The 27,758-nt window shown below is 42.5% G+C and overlaps 1 protein-coding gene across 4 annotated transcripts in view; it reads left to right on the top strand.

The window, feature by feature from the left end:
• Positions 1 to 7,092: 7,092 nt before the first annotated feature.
• TRAPPC8 (trafficking protein particle complex subunit 8) overlaps positions 7,093 to 27,758 on the top strand; it is an 86,870-nt gene continuing 66,204 nt past the window's right edge. For 2 of the 4 annotated variants that reach the window (XM_053245685.1, XM_053245684.1), the window contains exons 1-2: positions 7,094 to 7,592; positions 10,502 to 10,696. In XM_053245685.1, coding sequence (XP_053101660.1) covers positions 7,436 to 7,592; positions 10,502 to 10,696 — 352 coding nt within the window. In that variant the 5' untranslated portion in view covers positions 7,094 to 7,435. Of the gene's footprint in view, positions 7,593 to 10,501; positions 10,697 to 14,277; positions 14,362 to 27,758 lie in introns of all 4 variants that reach the window. The other 2 variants (XM_053245682.1, XM_053245683.1) reach the window with 2 other exon arrangements.

Below are 27,758 nucleotides of genomic sequence, written 5' to 3'. Positions count from 1 at the left end.
TGTAAGTGTGCATGGGAGGAGGGGGAGGGGGAAGGGGAGGAGAGAGGGCACACTCTCTGGACTGAGGAAGGTTGTGCAAACTTCGGGTTCCATGTTAAGTGTAAACACACACACACATCTCTGCCAACTGAGGTTATCACTGAATGCATCTGATGAAGTAGGCTCTAGCTCATGAAAAGATATACTTTAATAGAACAATTTATTTTTATACTGCTTTTTAAAATAAAATTTCTCACGAAATGGTTAACATTTTTATTGTGACAGTAGAACTTACTCTGTGGACTATATAGTACACTAGCAAAATACATGAAGAATCCACCTCAGTTGACAGATAAAGTTCTGCCATCGAATTGGTGTTGACTCCTGGTGACCATCAGGGGCATATCTAGGGTAGGGCAGGCAGGGCATGTGCCCCGGGTGCCACATGAAGGGGGGCGCCATTTTTAAAAATTGAAAATGGTTTAAAAATGGCAGCCAAAAACAAAATGGCCACCATGCATGCTCAAACGGCCGCTGCAAGGTCCTAGGCCATGCTAGGCCTCGCAGAGACCATTTGAGCATGCACAGTGGCCATATTTTGCGGTGGCCATTAAAAAAAATTTTTTTTTTAATGGCCACTGCACATGCTCAAATGGTCCCTGTGAGGCCCTTTAGGGATGTGGTCCGGGGGTTCAGGGGTTCAGGGGTTCATGGTTGAACCTGCGCACAGCCTCACAGAGGGCATTTGCTCATGTGCGGCATCCGCCAAAATGGCAGTCGTTCGCTCTTATGGAGGCCCGAAAGGCCTCTGGCTGTGGCGGTGATGAGGAAGGCCGGTGGGGGGGGGAGAGAACCTGCATGAACCCCCCCCACACCCGCAGCTTCAGCAAGCCCCCGAAGGGGCTACAGGTACTTCATTAACTTAAATTTTTTTAAAAAAAGTTCGCGGACAGGTCCAGGACTGGACCAGGGGGGCAGTGTTCGATGGGGGCCAGACCAAACTGGCCCGATTCCGTTCGAGGCCAGTTTGGCCTTGAACCAAACTGGGTCAGACAGTTCCGTGCACACCCCTAAGGCCCTTGGCCTTGTCAGGCCCCGCAGAGGCCATTTGAGCATGCTTGGCAGCCTCCAAAATGGCCACCATGCCGATCTTTGCAGACCCGAACAGGCCCCAAAATCAGCCTGGGACGGGCTGTGGCGGTGAATTAAGAGGCTGACAGGGGGAGGGGGAACATTTGCAGACCCCCCACAGCCTTTAGGAAGCTCCCCGAAGGGGCTACAGGTAAATTTTTTTAAAAAAATATTAATATAATATTAGTCACTGTACACATATTCAGTTTCGCACTATGTACAGAGAATCATGGCTTGTGAATACTGAGCTGAAGCTTATGAGCTACAAATGAATTGTATTCATTTGCTCTTACTTTGCTTCTTGTGATAAGTGAGTTAAATGTGATGTCTTAATAATATGGCTATAAATGGTGAGTTTGTCTTTGAATCAGTGTGAAATCCTTAGTATTAAGGCCCACTGGAAGTTTCTTGCTCTCTTTCTCTCATTTTAACTTTCTGAAAGACTAGAATATATTCCAATCAGTGACACAGTTTACTCTGCATATCCTTTAATTATTTTCAGAGTATCTGGGAAAAGCCAAATTCTCCATTTATTTTCAAAACGTATGTAATAGTGATGCTACAATGCATAGTAGAGAATTAGGCAGGCACTTCTGTTTAGTTTTCCAAGTATACCTCCACATAGTATTTGGGTATTTCATGAGCCCCAGTATACCAAAATTTGTAGTTTTCCAGCACTCTTTGGTCTGGCTACATCCACTGCTCAATAGTTTTTGAAAGATTAAAAGATTAACGAGCTTGACTTGTATTTTCCAGCTGATATGATGGTAAAGTTATCTGAAAGATGGGTGTCAGATGTTTGTACAGGGGGCGCAATTTCAGTGCTTGCCCTTGGTACTATTTCCCTAGATACGCCTCTGGCGACCACAGAGCCATGTGGTTTTCTTTGGTAGAATACAGGAGGGGTTTACCATTGTCTCCTTCTGCGCAGTATGAGATGATGCCTTTCAGCATCTTCCTATATTGCTGCTGCCTGATATAGGTAATTCCCATAGTGGGGAAATGACTTGCCTAGCAAGCATGAGGTTGCTGGTTCGAATCCCCGCTGGTATGTTTCCCAGACTATGGGAAACCCCTATATCGGGCAGCAGTGATACAGGAAGATGGTGAAAGGCATCATCTCATCTCACACTGTGCGGGAGGAGGCAATGGTAAACCCCTCCTGTATTCTACCAAAGAAAACCACAGGGCTCTGTAGGCACCAGGAGTCGAAATCAAATTGACGGCACCCTTTACTTTATAATCTGGGAAACATACCAGCGGGGATTCGAACCAGCAGCTTCTTGTTCCCTAGGCAAGTTACTTCCCCACTGCACCAACATACACAAATTAAAAAACAAAACACCTGAAATGTGAGGCTGGTCATGAAATGCAAAGCAGTATTTCATTGCCTTTTACTACACCCCCCTGGACTCATATATGCATTCCAGTTAAGGATCACGCTTCATGCTCTGAAGAAGTGGGCTGCAATCCACTAAAGCATATTCCACAAACAATTTGTTAGTCTCTAGTGTGCCACAGGATTTTTCTTAAAATTAGCTATAATTCTTATTTTTGAATGGAACTTAATGTGCCCTCTTGTGGTGAATTGTGAATTGTATAACTTTCCTGTGTGTTACAGGGATCAGTAGCACCATACATTTAGCAAGTTTTATAAAACTAGCAGAGTGTTACAAGTTCCATGAGTGAAAAGATTGTTCACAACTTATATTACAGAACAGCTGATATCTTCTGTCTGCCCTGATTAGCAGAAAATTAATTATGATAGCCTATCAGTGTAATTTAGCTTCAGTGTAATTACTGCCAACAGGATATGAACATATGAAGCAACCTTATACTGAGTCAGGCCATTGGCTGATGTATCTGAATGGTGCTTCCTCTGACTGGGAGCAGATTTCCAAGGCCTCATGCAAAAGTCTTGGCCAGCTTTAGTACCTAAGATCCTTTTAACTGGAGATACTAGGGACTGAACCTCGGGCCTTCTGTACGTCAAGCATGTACTCTATCCCAAATTATGGCCCCTCCAAAATAGCATTTTATATGCATAATATTAATTCTTCCAAAACAGCATTTTGAACATAATAAAAATGACAGTTTTCGCATCAAAGAGCTTAACATCTAAATGTTGACAGTTGGGGAGAAACAGAAAAATAGAAGGAAACGGAGAAAGAAGAGACAACAGAGAATAGGAAGGAATGGGAGAGGCAAAGGTAAAAACAGAGAGCTATTAGCATTCTTTCATATCTCCTACAATAATGTCCTCTCATCCCTGAAACAGTGAGTCTGTTTGACCACTTTCTCTTAAACTGCTTTGCTGAGGTGGGCCATACGGCCATACCCGGGGGACAGGGGTGGAACCAGAGGACCCTCAGGAGCTGGGGGCCCCAGGTTCTTTGAACTCATCTGCTAAATTGTAGCTACATCCCTGGGGATACCTTTTGAGAACCAGAAGAGAGGGACTGAGCTGAGACAACTGCAACCTTCCCACCTAATAGAGCCTCCTTTAGTCCCAGAACTGTACTGAGTTAAGGTACCTTTGTGACATCATCAACGTAGTCCATGCTTTTAAATATATATTACCAATCCAGAACCTGACAGGGAGGACTATACCATTCTCAAACCCTAAATAAATAAATGGAAATCATAGTGCATGTGTCATAGCTCCTGCCAGAGCGAGAGGAGGAGCGGGGAGTTCACTGGGGTGAATCCTTGATCGTAATGGATTCACAATAGGCTGCCACCATCCACTTTATTTTGATGTGGGACAATCTACTCTATCCATAAGATTCCTGGGGGAGGTGAAAGTGGCAAAACCCTCCCTAGAAGGGCTGAACATCCAATATGGTATGTGACTAAGACAGACCCAAAATGAAGAGTAGCACATTTCACCAACAAAGGGTGAATAATAAAAGGGTTTATTATTAGATCAAAAGAAAAACAAGAGTAGGCAATATGAACAATTGTCTCTTCATAAAGCCGCGTGTGTGTGTGTGAGTGTGAGAAAGAAAGTTAGTTTTCATTAACCTGGCAACTGATTCAAGCAATACCATAAAGGAAAATAACTTCCCTCATGTGTCCTGCTTTCTCCAGCCTCCCTGGCTGTGGCCTCCCATTTCCCCAGCAGCTTCTCAGCCAACTGCTTCTTCAGGGCACTCTTGGGATAGAACAAACTAAAGAAAAAGCTTTCTCTTCTTCTGAAGGTGGCTGTGGACTGGTATTATACAAGGATATTGTATAACTGGGAAAAGTGCAGAAGAGGGCAACCAAGATGATCAGGAGCCTGGAGCGCCTTCCTTATTTACTTTATTATTTATTCTTTACATTTATTTCCCACTCGTCCTCTGAAATGGTTATTTTTATCCTCACAACAACCCTGTGAGGTAGGTTAGGCTGAGAGATACATGACTAGCCCAGAGAGACCCAGAGAGCTTCATGGTTGAATGGGGATTCAAACTTGGATCTTCCTGGTCCTAGTCAAACACTCTAACCACTATGCTATGCTGGCTCTTATGAGGCAAGGCTACAACATCTGGGGCTTTTTAGTTTGGAAAAGAGGCAACTATGGGGAGAGGTATATAAAATTATGCAGGGAGAAGAGAGAGTAGGGAAAAGACGTGTTTATCAAGCCAAAAGTTGCCGGTTTGAATCCCTGCTGGTATGTTTCCCAGACTATGGGAAACATACCAGCGGGGATTCGACCCGCAAAACCACAGGGCTCTGTTGTCACCAGGAGTTGAAACTGACCTAACAGCACAGTTTACCTTTAGAGAGAGTGGACAGAGATAAATTTTTCTCCCTCTCTCACAACACTAGAATCAAGGGTTGTCCCATAAATCCAAAGGCCAGGAAATTTAGGACCAACAAAACGAATTACTTTTTCACACATGTAATCTTTGGAATAGAGATTATTAAACTAGCTGAAATGGCTTTAAAAGGGGCTTAGACAAATTCACGGAGGTGAGGTCTATCAATAGCTACTAGTCTGGTGGTGATAGGCCACTTCCAGCCTCAGAGGCAAGATGACTCTAAATACCAGTTGCAGGAAAGCAACAGCAAGAGAGTGCCCTCAGCTCTTGCCTGTGGACTTCTCAGTGACATCTGAGTGGACCATTGTGTGAAACAGGATGCTGGACTGGATGCGCCTTATGATGATCCAGCAGGGCTGTTGTTATTGGTCCTTCTGTTTTAATTTCCCTGGGTCCCCCCCTCCCACATCTTATTAGGAAAGGTCCACCCTCCCAGCAGTTGTTCTAAGTGAGGCTAGTCCTCCCTAAGATCCTTCCCATCACTACAGGGTGGTGGTGATAAGCTGGTGTGGATCTTGGTACACTTTATCCTAAGTTGTGATGTGATGCTGCATTAACTGTCACACTGTTAGGATGCATTTGAACAAGGGTTACACAGGGGCTCTTTGACATGAAAGATCCGCTCATTTACTCCTTGCAAAACACCCAGCACTCTTTCTGCACAGATTTCCATTCAGACTGTACAACAGGCCCGGGAAACTGTGGAGAATATGTGATGTCACTGACAGTCCAGAACATAAAGAGCCACTCCACCCTGAAATCCATCCAATCAATGTATCTTAATGTGCTGGGTTCTTGATTTTTTAATGCTGTATCCTAAAGCAGAAAAACAGGAAATGCCAAACACTTCATAATATTTTTATGCACCACTCAGGACTGCTATACATTACATTTTAATACATACAGACCATGTAAAAAATTGTATGTATCCATGCAGGAAATATGATGTGGCAAATAGAAAACACATGCTCAACAGTACATAACAGATGTGGATCCATGCTTCTTGGAGTGGGCTGCTACTTTTACCAAATGCAGAAATAATTAAAAAAATACATATGGAACTGCTTGACCATGTGAAGCAAAGCAACCCTCGGACTGTCCCAGTGGCCTTCACCTTAAACTGGTCTAGCACCAATTTCTTTGTAATTTGTGAAAAGTCACATAGCTATCTACCTAGCAAAGAACAACCAAACCCCAAGATGCCAGGACAACCCCAGCACAGCATCCCTCTAGTGGTTGTTGCTGGTGTCTACCTATATTAATTTCTCTATATGTAACCCGCTTTGAGAACCTTTGTTGAAAAGTGGCATATAAATATTGGTAGGAATATTGGTCACTTGAGGCACGAATGACCAGGCTCAAACTATCATACTTCGGACACATTCAGTGAAGACCCAGCAACCTTGAGAAGTCTATGATGCTGGGGAAAGTTGAAGGAAATAGAAGAGGACGACCAGCAGCAAAGTGGATGGACTCGATCACGACAGCAATGAATGTACCAGTGAGAGACCTTAAAGGCCAAGTTGAAGACAGATCATTCTGGAGAGAATCTATGTGATCGCTTGTCGACACTGACTTGACGGCACTTAATCAATCAATCAATCAATCAATCAGTCAGGAGTAGTAGCATGAAACTTGAAGAAAGGCAAAAGTAGAAACATTTTACAGCCGGTTGGTCTTCTTGCAGGTTCTCCATAACAAACGGGGCTAGTCTTTCGGAATCTGTCTCTTTTGTTGTTCAATAACATCGTACTAAAACCCTTACCTAGAATTATAGGCAAATCTGGAAGCACAGGACTACCGAGTGAGAACTTTAGGTTACAAGTGTAAGTGTTCGATTCCCTTAAAAGGGGTAGTGAAAAATCGCCTTGTTCATAGAAAGAACATCACGTCCATAATCTCATTTCTACGCAAGTTGTTGTTAAGGAAAGTTTGTGCCGTTCATTCAAACAGACAGTCCCGCTCCTGAAGCCTAAAGCAGGGCAGCTCGGTTCCATCGTGTGATTTTTACCACTTGTTTGCGCTCATGGTGCAAACTAGATCTCCGATGAAAGGATTCGGATCCCAGGCTGACGACCCCTTCTGCCTTTCCCGGAACACACCCGGCACACGACCTCTTTCTTCCTGCTCTTCTTCTTCTTCCTCCTCCTCCTCCTTCCCCTCCCCGCCCTCTCTCCTAGTCCTCCTCCTGCGTCTCTCTCGCTCTCAGGCGCGCCTGGGCTAATTCGACGTCGGGAGCCCGGCCTCTCCCCGCTCTCACGTGACCGACCGCAAAGCCTGCCGGGAGCGGGCTTACCCGGTTGTCTGGGCTCTTCAGGCTCAATATGGCGGTCCTGGGCGGTCGCTGAGCGAGGCCGGTGGGGTGGCGGCTGTTGGCGCGCAAGCCGGGCTCGAGTCCGCCCTCGCGCCGGTGGGATTCCGCTCCGACGCCGAGGGAGGCGAGGCCAGAAGACGGGAGCGGGTCAAGCTGGGCAGGAGGGAGGGCCCTTCGCTTGGGCTCGGCGGGGTGGGTCGGGGCGATGGCCCAGCGAGTGCAGTCGGTGCAGGAGTTTCTCCAGGACTCGTTCGTGCCCTTGGTGGCTGCGCTGTGCAGCGAGGAGGCGGAGAGAGTCACCCGCAAGAACAACCTGGGCTTCTGCGACCTCGTCAAGCCTTTCTGCCGCCTCACCTCGGAAGGTCGGTGTCACCCGCCGGGAGCGGCGCTGGGTTGTTTACATGACCGGAGGACGCCTGAGCCACAGGCCGGTGTGGGGGCTGGAGCCCTCTGGCAGGGAGGCACGAAGAAGAATCTCGTCCCTTTAGGCAGGATGAGGAGGAGCCCTTGAGCTGGGCTGGGTTTACTTTCCCCCTCGCCGAAGCCCTCACGGCGGTGTCGGGCAGCTCCTGCCCATCCGGAACGCCTGCCAAGCTCTGCCTTCTGGGAAAGGCGGGTGACCTCGTTCACGTGGGCGAGGAAATCTTGTTTACGGTGCCGGGGGATTGTGTCTTACTGGTTAACTACAGACGTTTATTATTGAAACCCTACTAGAGCAGACCCCTCTGAACGAAAGGATTCGCCCCTATTTCCCTGGCCATGGCTGCTGCACACGCATCAGTGCAGAGCAAGGAGGTCTACATGGGCAGCATTGCCCTCGGCTGCTTTTCTGTCCAACTTGATGGACTGCTTTTCTGTCGAGCATGGAGTACCTTGATTGTGGCATGTAGAGGGGATGTCCTTCCTGATTAACTGCACTTTAGGGGTGAAAGAAATGCTCTGCAACCGCTGGCTCAAACTAAACCCAATTGATGTGAGCCATGTGAATGGCTTATAAGGATTGGCAGATACTGGTGGTAACTTAAACAATGGGGGGGGGAAGCGGCGGCTGGCATATGTAAATGAGCCTACCAGAAGACAGGGAGGTACTTTAAAGAATAATCACATTTTATAGAGATAGGAATATCTCAGATCTTTCAAACAACTAAATGAGATTGCTATGTATGCAGTCTTGGAAAGAAGTCTTTTGCAGGTACTGTAGATATTCAGTGGAATTACAAGTAACTGTAATCCAACTGCTGCAGCCTTGGAAGATGCATTTAGCAAGATGCTAAATGCCAAACAATAATATATTTATGAAACAGACTTTTAAACATACCTCTGAAGTATACCTATAATGTAATCCTGTTCTGAAACTGTGAAGAGCCGAAGGATGTGTTGTAGCTGAGGAAAGAGATAATGGAATAGTGAGATTAGAATTCTTTTGATGATGAAGACATGATTGTTACAGCTGTGATGTTTGTATGAAGGCATCTTGAGGATTGATTGTCACATGGTGGTTGGGTCAAAATGTGAGACTATGGTGATGTCCACTAACTGAAAAAAGAAGAGGGCATGAAAGCTGAAGAAGAGTAAACGGCTCATGGCTGGGTGTTCATGTAGTACTTGGGAAGAAATATAGATATTTTAATCTGTATAAATGAGAGGAATCTGAAACAAGTAGACATTGTTATACAAATAAATCCTGTATAGAGCTGATAATTGAAATTGTTTGCATGTGGGATATTGCAGCGGTAGAATGTATGGAATAAGGCAGTCATAGATGTTTGCTCATTAGTTTTGAGTCTCATGATGTTTTAAAGAACAGTTGCTTAACATTTGTAATCAGCATAAGGAGAACGCCAATGTTTATAATGTTGTTTCTTTTAGATAGTGCCATGAAACTGCCTTTTATATAACAAATGGACCAGCAGCGCTTCTGTATAATCAACCCTCTCTGTGGCCTCAGTCTGGCACCCTATGTGCAGAGGGACAACAGGGTGTGGAGCAGCCCTCCACATAGACCTCTCCCATAGAGGGTCTTGTATAACTCTCCTTGTGTCTGCCAAGCTGCTATTGCACTGTGTGTGTTGCTGCTGTGCTAAATATGCCATGATGTTGCTAGGCATTTCACCTCAAGCAGACACTCTCCCACACCCTTCCTAGAAGCATCTAGCACCTTGTTCTTTTCCAAGCCTTGGTATGTAGCTCTGCTTATCAAGAGAGTAGTCTGTACACTGGGGACTTGGAAAGAATGGGCTTCTGTGTATGCTTTGGTGAGATGGAGGAAGACCTTTGGACCTTTGGCTTCATCTGAGTTGCTTGGGCTGCTTTATCTGCTGAGTTGCTTGGGCCTTATCCGGCATGGCAGTGATGAGTCTAATGTGAGGGCAGGTTCTACTAAACTACTATGCTATTCTATATATGAATACCTTGTATTCATATTAATATATTAGCTACTCTGTATGCTCAGAGTTATAACTGCAGGAAGGGTAAGTCCCTTTCCCAGAGATTTCAAAATAATCCTTGAGACAACCCCAATTATTTGAGGAAAATTTGCAAACTGGGCAGATTCTCTATACAACTGTAACTCGTGTAATTGTAAAATTTTGTGTTTGGTTTTTCTAGGCAAAAAGAAATAAACCAGGTCGCACCTTCTTAAATTTTATCGGCTGGATTCAAATAGGGACATGTTCACATATAGGATAAAACTGTAAAGTTGCACCGTCAAGTCATTGTTGAGTCCTGGTGTCCACAGAGCCATGTGGTTTTCTTTGATAGAATAAAGGAGGGATTTACCATTGCCATTTCCTGCACAGTATGAGATGATGCCTTTCAGCATCTTCCTATATTGCTGCTGCCCAATATAGGTATTTCCCATAGTCTGGGAAACATACGAGTGGGGATTCGAACCAGCAACCTCTTGTTCGCTAGGCAAGTTATTTCCCTGCTGCACCATTAGGTGGAAGCAAAAGTTTGTATGCTGGTTTTGCTGCATCAGTCCCACTACTAGAACAGTTGCTGAAAAAGTCTTGACTCTTTACATGTGGGAAATGCTCTGCTGAAAAGAGGAAGTGAAGTTTTGCTGCTGTGTGAGATTTTCTTACATATGTCCTCTCTTTATCTCCGGGTTGAGAGTTTCTAGCAGTTTCAACAACTAAGACATCTGTATTTGCATTGGATATTTAGTGATGGGAGCTCTTGCTTGTTAATTTTTCAATATTTTTATGAATTGAGTGGGAAATCTTGCTTCAAAGTGTACTAGTCTGACACAGATATTTTCTCATTTTAGTTCACATGAGAGATCCCAACAACCAACTTCACGTAATCAAAAACTTGAAAATTGCTGTCAACAACATTATTACTCAGCTGCCTCAACCATCAGCCGTTCGGAAGCTTCTAAATGATGTGGTGACTGTTAGTCAGCCTGCTGAAGGATTAGTTGCTAATGTGATTACTGCAGGAGATTATGATCTCAACATTAGTGGTATGTAATAGGACTTATTGAAATGTGTTAATGCCTTAAACATCGTTTAAAGTGAATGCTAAATATGCTTAAATTTTGCTTGGAAGTGGTGAAAATTACAGTTTCTCATTCTGAAAGGGAAAATATTGTACATAGAGTTCAGATACTGTTTATGCAGGGGTTTTAGAATTGTTTGTTTTTGTTTCTTGGTTTAAGTAAAACCTTTATATAATCTATAGTTGTGTTTTAATTAGGAATAGGAAGATATTGTTATAAACACTCTCATGTAGTTTTTGGATACACTTTTTCTTTTCCTGTAAGTAGTCGCTGCTTGTTCACAGTGTTGCAAATATTTTCTCTCCCTCCCCAATTCCTTTAAGAGCAGAGCTACTTGTTAAAATATATATGTGGGTTGCCAAAAAAAGAAGCATGGCAACCCATGTTGAGCCTCAAACCCCATATGTGTTGTAAATTATTTTTAGCTTCTGGGCAGGTGTCAGCAATGGCTGCGGCTGCTGCTTCTCCTTACCTGGTTACTTGTCCTCTTTCTCTGATCCAAAGAAAAAGGGTAAGCGAGGGCAAAAGCTGTAGTTGCTGGCTGCTCACTTGTCTTTCCTCTATCTCTGAATGATGGGAATTGGGGCCCCCTCTGGGACCAGTCCCCACCCCTGTCCAGAGGGGAAGTGGAAGTGATGCATAAATTACTGCTTCTCTTTGTAGCCGTTGCTATGGCCTTCGACTCCAGTACTCTGAGGTGGGCTCCTGCCCCACCATCTAAGGGGGCCCACTGATGGATTCTTCTTTAAGGGTTCCTGAAAACCTGGCAGCAGCACCCTGATAATATCATGTTGTGTGGTTCCTCAGTTCATGATCCACATCATTGCTGCTAATGTGGGAAGAGAAGGGAAGAACAGAATGTTTTTGTATTGGGATGCAGTTAAATTTTAGTATGAGTTGTGGGAGAACTCCAGAACATTTAATTGTGCTCTAATTATTATGGGCAGACCTGTGCTGGTTTTTTTTAGAAATATTAGAACTTTTTTCAGTCTTCTACTAATGCAAGTGTATGCATTTTTATGTTCTCTGCTAATGTCTGGAATGAAAGAATCAATACAATTGAAACTTTTAAGTGGAATGTGGACATATTTATAACAGTTTAATTCTCCTTATTCCCAACATTTTGCAATGTGTAAATAATAGTATGTTTATGTTTGAAGTAGTGACATCTGTACTTCTTAATATATAAGCTTTCATTTTTGTTAAACTTGTACCTCTTGCTGGTATTTCCCACTTCTATCTTCTTAATATTTACTACTAAGATGAAATCCTATTTATGTATGTATGTAGGTAGTGTTAATTTAGTTTCAGAAGATAATTATTGTGTGTTGTCACTTGATTCAGTAAAATTCATAATTGAACAAAATACAACTTGGCAAAGATAGGCATGTCTAAGCCTGTAGTCCTAGAAATACCCAGCTAAGAATAAAGTCATATTTAAATAATTAAGAGTTGTGGGTTATGGAAGCTCAGCATCCAGCATGAAGTCTAAACTACTCTACTACAAGGGTATTATAGAAGACCTTCAATAATGTTTGTCAGTATAGTTTGTCATCCACCATGTTTGTGAAAATTGTAAATTTGTGCTGTTGACAAGCAACAAAATGTGCATATTAACATTGGCACTTGAGTTGATGGTCTTTGTTATGTCTTCAGTGCAGCCCTTACTTTTAACAAACTGCCCATCCCTGCAATTCACAGTGCTGTGATTCTAAGCACTCTTACTGAGAAGTGAGTCCCTGTGAACTCAGTGGGATTTACTCTCCAGTGAGCATGTTTAGGATTTTATTTTCTGTGCCGTGCATTCCACAAAGTATTAAGCAACAACATTTTGCACATTTGCACAATCTTTTCTACATTGAATAGAAAGGAAGAACAGTTGTGCCCTTAACAACTCCAAGCTAAAGAACATTGCACTTAAATGAATGCATGTAGTGGGCTTTCAATCTCTTGGGATACCACACAACCAGTGTGTTCTCTAATTTTTTTCATCTGTGTGCGAAATAAGTCTTGTTCTGGGCGGCAATATCAAGTCAATGTGTGTGGATGTGCATTCAGAGTGGGACCAGAGTGGAAAATTAACTGAGTGAACATTTTAAAAAAACTTGTTTGCGTGTGCATGTGTCTTAGAGCGAACGCTGCTCACAACTTGTCTATGGAACTGGGAGCAGCTTGGGAAACATAGGGTATAGTACAGCCACAATAAAGCATGTTTAAATTACAGTTATTTAAATAAGAAAAAATAAAATGCATTCTTCCTTTCTGAGTTGAAGGCAGTGGCACTTGGATGTTTGACTGGTGCATACCTATTCTCTAGCTTAGCATGAAGAGTAAGAAGCACTTGTGCTTTTTATGGTTTTTTTTGGACTACTATCTAAGAAATCAGAATGTTTCTCATTTGTATCCTTAATTTCTGAGTCAAAGTAATGGGGTTATCCTCACAACAGCTTGTTTGGTTGAGAGATTGTGACTTGCTCCAGGGCACCCAAGTAACTTCATAGTTAAGTAGGGATTTAAACTTGGGGTTTCCATGTCCATCCCAAACTCTAATCATCATATCAAGATATATCATAACCATATGGCAGATGGCATTAAAGTGCAGTTTGTTTGAATTTTGCAGAGGAAATAAGTGGTTACAGTCAATGTTTTGAAATCAGCTTCTTTGGTTTAAAAACATCTACTTGTGGAAATTTTGTTATTGGAAATGTCTTGCTCTTGTTCTTAGTTGGGTATCTAGTTGCTTAGCCTTAGGATGATATATTTGGGATATACAGTTTACTGCTAGAATACTGTTAACTTGTATCCTTGTTTTCCTCTGTCTTCCAATTTGGTTATCATGCCAACTAGGGGAAAGCTGAATTCTGTGAGGCATTTGGTTTTGTTAGTTAGTTTTGGCAATCCTTTGAATGTGCTGGCATATCCTTGAAAAGTGTACTTGAAGTAATACTCTGCAACTCCTTTCTAGTTGATGTTTCCTTCCTTGCTTTAGAACACAATCTGGATGTTTTAAAAAAGGCTTTTCAGGATGTGTAACTATGTATACGTATTCCAAAAATACATTGAAAAAATGTATATGCTACTTTGGTATCTTTTGCAGCTTTCATCTGTTTTAGGTCATAGTACCAGAAGGTAGTAATACAGAATCTAAAACATGACATAGTGTAAACCTTTCTGTGTTTGGAAAGGTGATGAAATATCAATAGGCTGCAATAAACATTAAAAATATAAATGGTTTTTATTATTCAGTATGCTGACTTCTCCTGTCAAGTAACTTGCTAGTTGAGGGTCTTTAAAGATATAAACATAGTCATTCTGGCAAAATAAGAAAGAAGCAGTGTACTCATTACAAAATGCTGCAAATGGATATGCTTTGTGTTTTTCATGTTTGGTTCTGAGAGTGTCATATTTCCAGCAAGGTCAGTGAGAGTTTGAGTCATAGGTATGTTGGAAATGAGTATCTTGCACGGCAGGCTACCTAAACGTGAAAAGATGAAATGTATGCAAATTACCTGCTTAGTTTAATAATTCCATGTTTTTTCTGTCAGATCGCTCAGTTAAAGCTAGTGTTCCTTGGTACAGTAGTTGGAAAGACACACTGATGGGACTGAACACATCCACGTTTTATTCAGGTATTTTTTGTTGTGTGGCTGGTGTGGGTTTCTTAAATTGCCCTGTTTCTCTTCCCTTTTTATGTAACCCATCCATTTTTCCTTCCTATTGTACTACAATGTAGCACTTCCTTGAAGTAGATCCCTCCCTCCAAAAATAAGTATTGGTGATGGTTGTTTGATTCTAATCTTTTGTTTGTACACCTACTCTCTGATGCTGATTTAAGTCCAATTGGGAATATTCCATGGATCAAAGAGCAGAGGAAATAATTATTTCCATACTTAAGAGGTGATTTATTTGAGCATGTTGAACTTTATATTGTCTAATTTCCCAGAAATGCTCTCTTTCTTTTCCTTGTCTTGTCTTCATTTGTGATAAATAGGGTTATACTATTGTGGTGGTGGGATAATTTTTAAGCCTTTTCCCTCTTGTTTTTTGTGGCTGGTGTTTAGTTGTTAAGAATATATTGCACTCTGTGTGTGTGTGTGTAGAGCTTTTCAGTTTATAGTACTAAAAATGCACATTTGGTCATCACTGAGAGAGCATTTCTCTTTTGCATTTATTACATTTCCCCAGCACCAACTTCCATTTTATTTATGCTGGAAAATGTCAATGCTTTCCCCTACTCACAGGGCCATTGTGAATTGCCTTGAATTGTGGTTATGATTATTACAGTAACTAATTTGATGGTGTCTGTCATCACTGATAAACCAAAGAGTTCTCCCTCTCTTCCCCTTTGGTGTACTTTTCAGCCTGCAAGGGACTTGAATGGGGATTCATATGGGTGCTGTCACTGACTGGTCCCAGGGCAAAGTCTGCAGAAGTCCTGGTCTCTCACTTAAGCAGCTAGGTGAAGTCTGAAGGCTGCTGCCAGAAATGAAACTGACAATGGGGTTCCTCAGTTTCAGTGTTCATAAAATTCAACAGCTGGTTTTCAGATTTTGCTTTTCAGCTGGATTCTCTATGGTAAAATTGATAAAGAACTTATTTGCCTTGAAGGCTAAGTAGTTTCAGCTTCCTTGTGTATAGTCTCTTCTGAGATGGACTCCTTATTTTGTACTGTAGTGCCTTTTGAAGAGTGTTTCTGTCCTGAACTGTGTTTTCTCTTGCTTGACCTTCAGTAAGCAAGGCTCTCTTCTAATCTATTTTGTGTAGACTGTATATTGTGCTATGGAGTTTGCAAAATGAGGAAATTAAATATGTGAGTACTTGGTAGTTCCTGTTAATGATACTGCTCCAGAGGAATTGGTAAACACCCCTGACTACTTTGGGGCTTGTGTGGGGAACTAGCAAGCTTAGTTAGATGGACCAGCCCATTTCAGAATAAAGGTGTGCAAAGTCTTGGTTCTTGGAAATGACTGACAGAGAGTTGAAATTAAAAAATAGGATTGGGTTTATTTTAGTGTTTAGGGGTACAGGAAAGAAAATTTGATTAGCAAGTAACACAATATAAACTAACCAGGCTGACTATTAATAGTACTAAGTTGAAGCTCACAAAGAGGCGTTTTAGCTTGAGGTCTGAGTTGTCTACTCAAGGCTGACCAGAGAAACAGTCTTGGAGAACAGCTTTGGATTTTAGAGAGAGGAAGAAAGGAGGGAAGCAGGAGGCTTTTGGACAGAGATTAGTTATACCCAGGTTTGTTCACTGGGGTGTGTGGACTCTTGTAGCTTGACGAATGTTGAGGGACCTCTTTCCTCTGTGACAGGCAGGAAGGCAAAAGGCAGGCGTGGGGACCCAAGTGTCCAATGAGGATCTGGGAACTAGGAAAAATCTAAAGCAAGTTTGATCTCGGGAGACTAGTATCTTGCCGCTGCCATGCGTGCATAGGCTTGGCAAAAGGGCCAGTCTGGAGGTGACAAGCAGGATGGGAACGAGAGTCCAGGCAGGACAAGATGGTGTAGCTAATGCCCAAATGCACGGATACATAATGGGTGAATCTAAGGAAGAGACACACTGCTTGATTGTGTCTTAGGAATAGATAGCAACTTGCCCTGAGACAGAATGCTGATCACACCTTTCTGTTGAGAAGCATGGCAGTGGTGCATTGTGTCTGGTTCAGGCTTCCCTGGGTGTGCTCTACCAGCACAAAAAGGTGAATAGGTTAAGAAACCTGTGTAGGGCAGAATGAAATGGGCACATCAGAGCTTATCTTATGATGAGGAAGGACCTTGGGAGTGTCTATGAATGTTTTAACAAGCTTGTTTCCCATGCTGGGCCTGCCATTAGCACTTGTGTTAGGGAAGGAGATGAGCCTGCTACATCTTATGTTTCCCTTCCTGTGAAGATGATAAGCTTGAATTGATCCAGTGTGCAAACATAGGGGGAGAGCATTTAGTTTGTTCTTTAGAAGAACAGCACTTAATTAACTCATGCCTACTCTGGCTTCCACACCTGGATTAGAATCAGAGAGGTGAGCAGAGGGAGAGTCCTCCTGCAGTCGTGAGTTAAACTTGACCTAGAGCTACCTTTCCCAAGCTACGTGCCAAGTGACATACCCCATGAGTTAGCTCAGGTGAACTGAATGGTGAACTCACAATCCCATGGGCTCAGAGAGACAAAAAGTGGAAACTACAAGCCTGTCGCTCCAAATCAGGTGTAGGGGTGCTCCCAGGAGCCTCCAGACAGGCTATCTGGGTAACATTCCACACAAGTTGTGACTGCTGGAGGCATCAGGGGACATATACATGTGGCTCTGTCTTGAGCCAAGGACAGAATCAAAGCAGGAATTGTACACTGGAGGGGAAAGAGGATACTTATTAGAGAATGTCCAGACACTTCGCTTGTTGTAGCTTCTAGTTAGAAGAGCACTAGAATATTATCCCTTCCTCCAGGAAAAATATGATAGTGAGGAGCAGCCCTGCAGTGCCCTCTTATAGCAGAGCAGTAACACTTGCTGCCGTTTGGAAGGACAGTGAACCATCAGCTACCACATTGAATCCAGAAGTGTGCTTTTTCCCTTATTGCCACAGCCTAGATGTGTCAGAAAATGTTTCTATTAGATTTGCAAGAGGGACTACAGCAACATGAGTGAGATACTGATTGTATCCCATTCTGTGTCAGGGATCCTCTTGTACTTTTGCTTTCCTCAACCCAGGGTCTTGCCATATGAAGTGCTCTTGTAGCGCCCAGTCAAATGGGCTCTTGAGGAAAGGCGCTTAACACTCATTTCTTAATCAAATGGATACCTTCAGTGTATGAAGTAAATGTAAGTTGTATGCTTACATTCTCAATACTTGATATACATATTCTTATATTAAAATAATACAAAAGTAATCAAACATCAGACCTATTAGCACAGCACAAATGACATTAAACACTTCTAGATAATGAGGCTATAACACAGATAGGTTCATATAAGTTCAGATAAGTATGGGAGGAGAGCTGGACTTGTGGTAGCAAGCATGAATTGTCTCCTTTGCTAAGCTGGATCCACCCTGGTTTGTATTTGAATGGGAGACATGTGAATACTGTAAGATATTCAGTATTGTAAGATGTCCATGCTTAGGGGATGGGGCTGCTCTGGGAAGAGCACCTGCATGCTCGTATGCAGAAGCTTCTAAGTCTCTCCCCCCGCCCCACTCCCATGGCATCTCCAGGATAGGGCTGAGAAAGACTCTTGCTTGCAACCTTGGAGTAGCCGCTGCCAGTCAGTAGATAATTCTGATCTAGATGGACCAATTGTCTGACTCGGTATAAGGCAGCTTCCTTTGTTCATACATTTTCCACTAGGATGTTTTGGTTTTAAGAGAACAGACTTCTGCTGATAAAGGCATCCTGTCTACTTGATGCACTTGAACCTTAAAGATTGACATGATTGTAGACATAGTTAAAAACATGTCAGATCTTTGTATATCAAACCTTGGTGTGTGTTTGTGCAGGACTCTTCCAGATTTTGCCACCAGCATTCTTGGCCCTGCTAGCAAATTCCCTACCAACATAGGCTTTTCATTTCATATAGCTTCTTCAAATAGATTAGTAATAGACATACAATCATTTGCATTTTTAATGCCAGCTGTATTCTAGTTGTTAGTACATGCCACACAAAGTAGCACAATTGAATGTATTTTGCTATTACAGTGACATAACCCTTATTTTCAAATCATAATGACAAAGTACAGTGTAATGTCACTGTTAAATTCTCTTGCTTTCTACTTTTGGTTTCAGTAAAGTATTTAGTTCAGTAGTGAAGGTGAAGTGTGCCATTGAGTCAGTGTCGATTCTTGGCGACCACAGAGCAGTCCAAGGGCATCTCACATGTGGGTTATGGTCTTCCATGTGACTCTAGAAGGCAGGGATATGCAAAGTAAGTTAAGCTTTTTAAGGCTGGGAGGAGCATGACCCCCCTAGTTCTTTTAGTCTTGCTTGGCTCTAAGGCCAAGCTTCTTCTTCTTGGCTCTAAGGCAGCCTCTCCTCTGCTCTTACCAGTTTTCTTGACCTTTTCTTAGTCTCTTGGGTATTTGTCCCCTCTATCTATCTATCTATCTATCTATCTATCTATCTATCTATCTATAGTGTGTGTGTGTGTGTGTGTGTGTAAATAAATAAAAAATTAAAGAAGCTCTAGTTGGCTTCTTTCATTTTCATTTCGCTTGCTGTGCTTCTACTCGTTTTCTCGGCTCTTTCGCTACATGGAAAGAGCAACCAGGGTACTTCATGTGAGGGTACCAAAAGGTAAACAGTGCCTCATTACAGCAGCTGGGAACCCGCTCCTGAGGTCCTGTTCACCGGCTTGCTCAGCGGCACAGTGCAGCTCCATGGAACTCTTGGCCCCCGCCAAGCAGTTGATGGGTGGCATTCCAGAGTGAGATAAAATAAGAGCCGCCATTTTGGGGGGCGGGGAAGTGGCCCAGCACGGACCTCGCTGCAGGTTCCCAGCAGCCTGCCATCCATGGCTGCAGCCCCGCTACCCCCGCATGCTTGTGGGGCACACAGAAGAACAGAGAGGCCCAGAAGCCCATACTATGGCTTCTACCAGCGGCCAAAAGGCACAGAGGAAAATGGGCGTAAAAGACAATAAAGGCGTGGGAGCAGATCCAACGGTATCTAAGGCTGCAATGGGCATCCAAGGCTGCACAGTTCTTACCAGAAGTGCAGTGACAGCAGCAACTTCCCATCAGTTGGTCAGATCTCCTTCCAGGAGAGTGGCAATTGAACGCAGTAATGTTCCGACTGATAGTAGCTCACTTTGGCCGGCTGGTTGTGGGTCTCTTCGTGATGCCAGCTAATGCACAAGTTCCCCGGTTTTTCACCAGTTTCCCCTGCCAACAAGTGGAAGAGATGGATGCGCTGTCATCGCCTTATCCAACAGGCCTCCTATATACTTTTCCACCTATGCTGCTCCTGGCCCAGGTACTCCGACGAATCAAGATCCTCAAAGCACAGGTTATCCTTGTAGCCCCTTTCTGGCCAAGAAGACTGTGGTTTGCAGAACTTGCCAATCTAGCAACAGAAGCACATTTGCTGCTACCATCTCGCTGGACCTGCTTTGTCAGGACTCAGTGTGTCACCAAGATACTGGCTGGTTAAGACTAGCCACGTGGAAGCTGAATGGCACATCTTGAAACAGCACGGCTGCTTGGTCAAGGTGCTTAACACAGTGCTCGCTTCTAGGCGCTTCTCCACTAACAGAATTTATCAATATACATGCAGGGCCTTCCTGCACAGCATGGAGTACCTTGGGGGTTGGCCACCATGAAACATCTCCTACAGTTTCTTCAAGACAGTCTGGATCAAGGCCTGTCAGCGAATATCCTCAAGCACCAGGCCGCTTCCTTGGTGGGGCTTATCTCAGGGACCTCTAAATGATCCATACAACATCACCCCCACAAGATGTTTCCTGAGAGGCGCCACTCTTCTCTTGCCTCCGGTAATTCATTGTTTTCCTATGTGATGCTTGCATATGGTCCTGAAAGCACTCCAGGGTCCTCCCTTTGAACCTGTGTCCACTATACAGTTACACTTTTTACAACTGGTTTTTCTTATTGCTATTACTTCAACCCTTAGGGTCTCTGAGCTCAGTGCCTTATCTATCCATAAAAACCCATGTCTTTTTCCGCAGACTCCATAAAGCTTATTCCAGACCCCTTTTTCCGTCCTAAGGTGGGATCTCCTTTTCATATGCCACAGGACATTCTCCCTTTCTTTTGCCCTAAACCAGTTCACCTGGCAGAGAAGGCCTGGCACAAGCTGGACGTCCAGAGGTGCCTTAAAACACATAAAATGCACTAGGGCGACTGAATCACTCCTCCCCCCTTTTTTTAGCTTGCACTATGGGCCAGGACCTTTGCCAGTTGGCTAGGTGGTTAAAGGCATGCATAGCTCTAGCCTATGAGTTCCAAAACCTCAGGGCGCCCACTCTACCAGGTCTGCAGCTACATCTGTGGCTTTCAGAACTAGGGTGTATGTGTGTCATGCTCTTCCCAGCCTTAAAAAGCCTAACTTAATTTGCATAGTCCTGCCTCCTAGAGTCACAAGGAGGAGCATAACCCACATGTGAGATGCCCTTGGATGCAGCAGCAAGAAGAAGCCTTCACGGTGAGTAACCAATGCTCCATTTTATACAAAATGTCCCATGTTAGGGCTGAGATAAAACACTCTCTCTCTGGCAGTCAGTGTAGATACTATGAGGCAGGTTCATATGTATAGTTGTGCTCCTATAGTATTGTTAAAGTTATTTGTTTGAGAGGAGGAATAGCACAAACCACTAAATGTAGCCTGGAGACCCATTAAAAGGGCACTGTGTGTCTTTTTAAAAAAGAAGATTGAGTTGGACCAGAGAGACGTTGCTAACAGCTTGACTGGCAACTAGATTGAACTGCCAGCCAATCTGGAATGGATCAGTGACTCCCATTCTCCTTCCAATAAGATTATGTATTTATATCTACCCTAATTTTACCTTTCAGTGAAGTTAGCCATGTTTTACAAGCTGTTATATTTGATTCCAGACAGTAGCTAACAAACACTGCATAGCAGAAAACAAGAACACAAATAATATAGCTCTCTAAAACTTAGCTATCAGTCAGTCACCTTTTAAATGTTAATGCTGCATCAGCTAGCCAGCCCCTATAAAATTTATACTGAAACATTTAAAGTGCTCCCTTAGTGGCCGAATGAGAGGGCAGCAATTGTTCACGTATCTGAAGCATTTCCTGATGTGCAGCAAGTATCTGCTGATGATGCATTAAAGTTGGCTATATTGGTCCCTCAGAGAACATTTCTCAAATTGCTGCGGCTTATGTGATTATTGAATTCCAAAGATTTGGTTAATTCTAAAGGAGTGGGAAATAGTTCTTTTGAACCTGGCTTGGCACTTGGAATGGCAAGGGGAAAGAATGTGAAATATTCTTCTCATTCTCCCAGTTGCTGCCTCGTTCCTTTCTATTATGGTCCCATCCATTTGTTGATTATGCCCAATAAGAACTTAATACACCTCTAAAATACGTTCTGCACATAATTAGGTAATCAAAAAGAGGGGAAAGTGAATTGGTAGAGAATATATACAGGGCATGAAAAAGTAAGAGAATATGGGATACTAATCTATTCTCTGCCCTACCTGTATCTCTACTCCCTAATGCTCTTCCTTATCTAAAGTCATTTCTCCTCTTGGCCCTCAAAATTAGGTTCCAAACACATGTTTGGAGAGACAAGTAAGTGAACAGAATGGCTCAAGAAGGAAACAGTGGTTGGGTAACTTGGGGCACAGAAATGTTTTGTAGAAAAGAGTAAATCTCCTTCCCAAGCTAACGTTTCCTTATTAAAAGCAGTTATGGGCTTTTGTTATATCTGTAATGCGTAGTTCTACACTGATAAAGCATATTGTATGAAGTTTATGACAATGAATTCTGTTTCGGTGGCGGGGGAAAGTGGTTGCAGTTAATTGTGTATGTTTAAAAGCATGTATGAACTGTGACTGAATTATATTTTAGTCCTCTTTAGTTGTTTCTGACTTTGATTTGCATTCTTGAGAGTAAAATGGTAGAGTGTGAGAAACCTATATCTGCATATCCACCTAAGTATTCTGATTTAACTGAGTGTCTGTTTCTCAGCAGAAGCAGATCATTTGTATTTGTGTAAGTTGCCAACACAAGGAATTCTGAGAGTGAAAAGGATATTTTTGCAAATAGTCCTTAGATGGTTGAGCAGTAAGAGATTTGTGATTTTGTTGTCTGGATGGATCACTCACAGTAATTCTCCATCACAGTAATTCAGTTCCTTAAACACAACTGTGGTAATAGCTCTGCAGTTCTTGTATTGAGTGGGGAGTTTGACTAGATGTCCTACAAGGATTCTTCCAGCTTGATACTAAAACATTTCCAGTAGTCTGTTTTTAGGCCCTGAATTTGTAAATTACAAGTCTTGTGGCTGAATTTAATATAAATCATTGTAAACTGAGGAACAAGAAATCCCTCTAATAACTTCATCCTTTATTTAATAATAGCCTATAGCAGTGGTCTTCAAATATTGGCTTGGCTTACTAGCTATCCTCTACTTGACTGGGCCACCAATTCCTCCCAATGAATCCTGTGCCATATGTAGAAGGATGTGGGGAGAAGCAAGGATTTCTCTCACTTGCATTAAGCTATGGAGAAATCTGTTGGAGAGACACTTCTTTTCTCCATACATCAGTGCAAGCAAGAGAGAACTCCATCTGCCCCTTGAGCCCTCTGGGAAGCATGGATAATTTTCTCTCAGTTATATGGAGATACAATAATGAAACAGTTTTTTGTCGCTTACCATATCTACATCTCGGTGTATTTGGTATATTGCTGGCTGTCTTTCTTGCCAGAGAGCTAGTAACAGTTACTTCTATTCTAACTTGTGGTTTTGTGGTCACTTGTAACTACGAATCTGCTGCCAAAGATCTGGCCAGTTATTTCTAGTCAGTGTGAAATTTGTCCCCACCCACCTTCCCACTTTCTTTTATATCAGGGGCAGGCATTAGGTAGTTTAGGAGCTAGTGGTGAAGTGTTTGAGCTTCATTTCCCCTCCCTTCCAGACAGTACTGCAGATCTGATCAGCTAGCTGCCTGAGTGGGGACATGGCCTTGCCATTTTAATATTATCTCTGTCTCTTCAGGATTGCTTTTATTTTCTCTCCCATTCATTTCTCTGCAGTTTCTTTCTGGTTCGTATACAGAAGTTCTACTGAATATAAATATTCAGTAATGTAGCAGCAGTAGCTTGGCAAAGAGTTGCTGCAGGTGACTGGCAGCTAGATTTTAGCAGTATTTACAACATATAGTGGTTGTTTGTGGCAGAATGTGGTGCAACACTCAAAATAAATAATTGAGCCAGGACCCAACAGGTGCCAGTTACTTGGTGGGAGTTAAAATGTTGACCTAGCACATCTGCACTAGTAACATGAGACAGTACACTGTACCAGAATAACTAAATCTGTATCTATGTTCATGTTCTAGACCAGAACCAGTGGGTCTTTGTTGATTATGCCATTTTGAAAAGTACAGGAGGACTTCACTTGGTTCTGATGTTTGATGTTCTAGGTCCCCAAAACATAACTATGAAATCTTCCTGTGAGAAAGCAGATGTTGTCTAAGTGGCCTCTGGGGATACAAAGTCTGGTGATGATCAAATTGAACAGCAAGGAAGATTGGTGTTTCAGTGCCAGAGCATTCAAAATTCTAGATTACACACTATTTAATAATGTAAAGGCCTTTACTTAGTTGCCTATGAATACTTAATATAACTTATTCTGAAGCTATCCATAAGTTTTTTTCAGAAACTAGTGTACAATATTAATGAGAAGGGGGTCTCCATAAACTGACTGAGTAGTAGCTTAGGTTGGAGTGTTGGTGTGGTTGTAAGAAATCAGAAGATGTGCTTAGTCTTTTAAATAACTTATAAGTGCTTTGCTGTACACATTTTTAAAATATTTTAAACACTTTAAAAATATTTTCAAAATATACTTTAACCCTCTTCATGATGATGGTGCTAGTTGCATTGAATACAAAAAGGTATAGCTTCTTAAAGGAGGTTATACATACTGTTTGTGAAGTGCCCTAGGAATTTACTGAAGACAAAAAAACCCCTAAATGTTGGTAAGATTGTCATTATATGATGCTATGTTGCTTCCTTTGTTGTAAAATACACACAAAACAATAATCTAAACATCTGGTCATTTATCTAAGACTGAATGCAATTTTTTACATTAAATTTATGTTGAATGATTTTTCAAAATCATTGTAGTTTTGAATTATAAGAATATTTCAGAGGCTTTACAAAACTTAAGTACTGCTCATATTTTCAAGTTAACTTGATGTTTTGTGACTGAGTTCTGATTTCATAGAAATTGATGAAAAATGCCCCTAATTACATTACAGAATGGAAAACCATGGTTTTCATTATGAGAATGAGCCTTGGAATGCTGTGGGCTTATGCACTCCCTGTTTCTCTTTTCTTGCAGCTGAACTGAAAGCTTCCACTTTAAGTTGAACTGGGCCACAGTATCCCATTTTATGTATAAAGCAAGGGAACTGTTGTGAAAGCACAGTTAGATGGTAGAATTGTGATCTAGAGGTGGAAGAGGCCTCGGAGTCAGTCAGTGACTCCTAGCCAGTGCAACAAACTGCTACAGCATCGCTGATAAAACAATCCAGGAGGATCAAACCATGGTTTTGGATCCTGGGTTGTTATATAGCTATAGCAATACCACTTACATTTATATACCGCTTTATAGCCGGAGCTCTCTAAGCGGTTTACAATGATTTAGCATATTGCCCCCAACATTCTGGGTACTCATTTTACCGACCTTGGAAGGATGGAAGGCTGAGTCAACCTTGAGCCCCTGGTCAGGATCGAACTTGTAACCTTCTGGTTACAGGGCGGCAGTTTTACCACTGTGCCACCAGGGGCTCTATTTTTATATATATATATATATATATATATATATATATATATATATATATATATATATATATATATATATATATATATGTTATATGGTTTAGTTCCATGTGAAACTTGCACATCTTGTGCATACAAGAAGAAGGCAGAGGAGTGGGGAGCTCTCCAGTGCTTGTTCCTGCAGTAGAAACCATGGTTTCCTGTTACGTCTGAATGAGGCCAATGTTACAACAACATAGCAATATAGGTTAAATAGTATGGAGCTGATAAAGGGTCTCAAAGCTTTCTGTTGCTGCTATACACAGTCATGGAATATAAGTATTGGAATGAAATTGGAATTATATGTTTCATCCTCATGTCATATAGGATTACAAATGAGAAGCTTTGAAACTTCAACGTTTTATGTATGTCTGGAGTTGTGTGTTCTCTTGTTTGAAAATGCTGCAAATACTGTACTAGCATTATCTCAAATCTGTTAAAGTCTTAGTTCACACATTTTTTCTTGATCAGCGCTTTTTGTATTTGCATAAGATCTTAGTGGTGATCTGGTATCATTCACGATGTGGGCTTTGCGCCTGCACAATAGTCCCTGTGGAAGAATTTCAAGCTCCTCATAGCATTCTGAAGCTTTGTCCTTTGCACATGCAGTGCGCTTGGTATCTTGGGCAGCAGAGTGCTCTTCAGCTCAGTTCCTTCTTGTCCACCATTGTGAACGTATGCTTTGGGATTAGCTCCTCGTGCTTGGTTCCCAAAAGACAAAGTTTACAGTTTGGTTAGTATTCTTTCTGACCTTGGACGGTTTTCCTGACTATTCTTTGCCTTGTCCTCTGGCCTTGTCTCTATGGACTCTAAAATGACTTTTAAACGCTGTTCCTCTTGGACTCTCCCCTCTTTAGACAGGCATGACCTCTACCTGCTTTGCTTAGGGGAACACTCCTGCAACACTCCTGAAACATTTGTTTATCATTTCCCAAACAAACTTGGAAGAACAGGGAATTGTGTTTGAGAGCAGCCCTTTATGAGCATGCCTTACGCCCGCCGATCCCAATGTCATGATCCCCACTATCGTCTGCACTGTCGACATCGACAGTATCGAAGTCAGGCTTGACTGCAAAAGCTGCCTCAGGTGTTTCCAATAAAGCCACCTTCAAAAAACCCAAAGATGTTCAAAGCATGGCCATCACAGGCATCAGAAACGAAAACACCGAGATGAAGATATGACATTGATGGTCAGTCGCCAAAATACATTGTCTTTATCTTCAGCGTTGACATAGACAGCCACGAGTTTGGGCATCACAGTATGCTCTAATCCTCCAGCAGTAAACGTTCATTGACCATCTGCATCGCTGTCAGTCCAGCACCGTGACTATTTGTCCCACAGCATCCTATACCATAGTCTGCTGTGCCAAGACCCATTGAACTGGCTTACCTGGTTTCTCCGGATAAATGACCTGCTTCTCCAATGAGCCCCCTAAAGATAGCTCCCTTGCCAGACAGACAAGCTTCTCCTGATGACTACACTTCTTCAATCGGAATCTGATGATGATTCCATGCTTACTGAAAACCTATCCAACCCCTCTCCGGATGACAACATCCCCAATAAACCATCCAACTCTCCCACTGAGGAAACTAAATCTATCGGATTCAGATTGCAGAGATTGCAGAAGTCCTTGGCTTGGAACTAAAGTCTCCTGTCCAAGAAGTCAAGGAACCAGTCTATGATATGGTGGTTTCTATCACAGCATCTCGCCCTGCAGCACTTCCTATGCTACCAGTGCTTATCCACTCTGCTAAGTTGGTGTGGGAAGCCCATCTTCCGCCTCTTCTGCCTCCTAGTGTCTAGAGAATTTTTACCATATCCAGGAGAGTGACTGCAAATTTCTCTTTAAGCATTCTCTACCGAACTCCCTAGTTTTAGATTGTGCGATTAGATTAGTCCGGAAGCACTCTGCTCCTGTCTACAAAGAGAGCAGAAAGTTGGACTCTGGCCAGAAGGTCTATTCTTCTTCATTTGGCTATGAAGATAGTCAATTATATGGTCTGCATGGTCAAGTACCACTATTCTTTCTGGGAGGGTTTCAAAGATGACCTCATATGCTCCCGAGTCTCCAAAATAGTTCAGAGAAATGCTGGCTAAGTCTGCAGACATCATGCGCCAGAATCTTAGCACTGTGAAGCATTTTATGGAAACTGAATCTTGCACATTGACTAGTGCCATTTCCTTAAGGTGGCATATGAGGCTAGCTTCTTTCTCCTTACAACAAGACATGCAAGATAAAATTGAAAACCTCTCCTTTGATGGGAATGTTCTGTTTAGTTCCCAAATGGATGAGGCCATGGAGTGCATGAAGAAAGTTTACTGCTAAAACCTTCACATTTTCTGCTTAGAAGTTTAGGAGGTTTGAAAAACCATGTTACCAATATGGCTGTACCAACCACAGAGACTTCAGGAAATCTTTTCAAAACATGCAAAATGCTTCCTTCCTGCAAAGGCAATGTCATCAGCAAAGAACATCAACCAAGGACCAATCCAAGCAGAGTATTTGACTCTCCAGTC

The sequence above is a fragment of the Hemicordylus capensis genome, chromosome 4 (genome assembly GCF_027244095.1).
Source record: "Hemicordylus capensis ecotype Gifberg chromosome 4, rHemCap1.1.pri, whole genome shotgun sequence".
In the NCBI taxonomy this organism is placed as follows: Eukaryota; Metazoa; Chordata; class Lepidosauria; order Squamata; family Cordylidae; genus Hemicordylus; species Hemicordylus capensis.
This window is presented reverse-complemented; position numbering and strand designations above follow the sequence as displayed.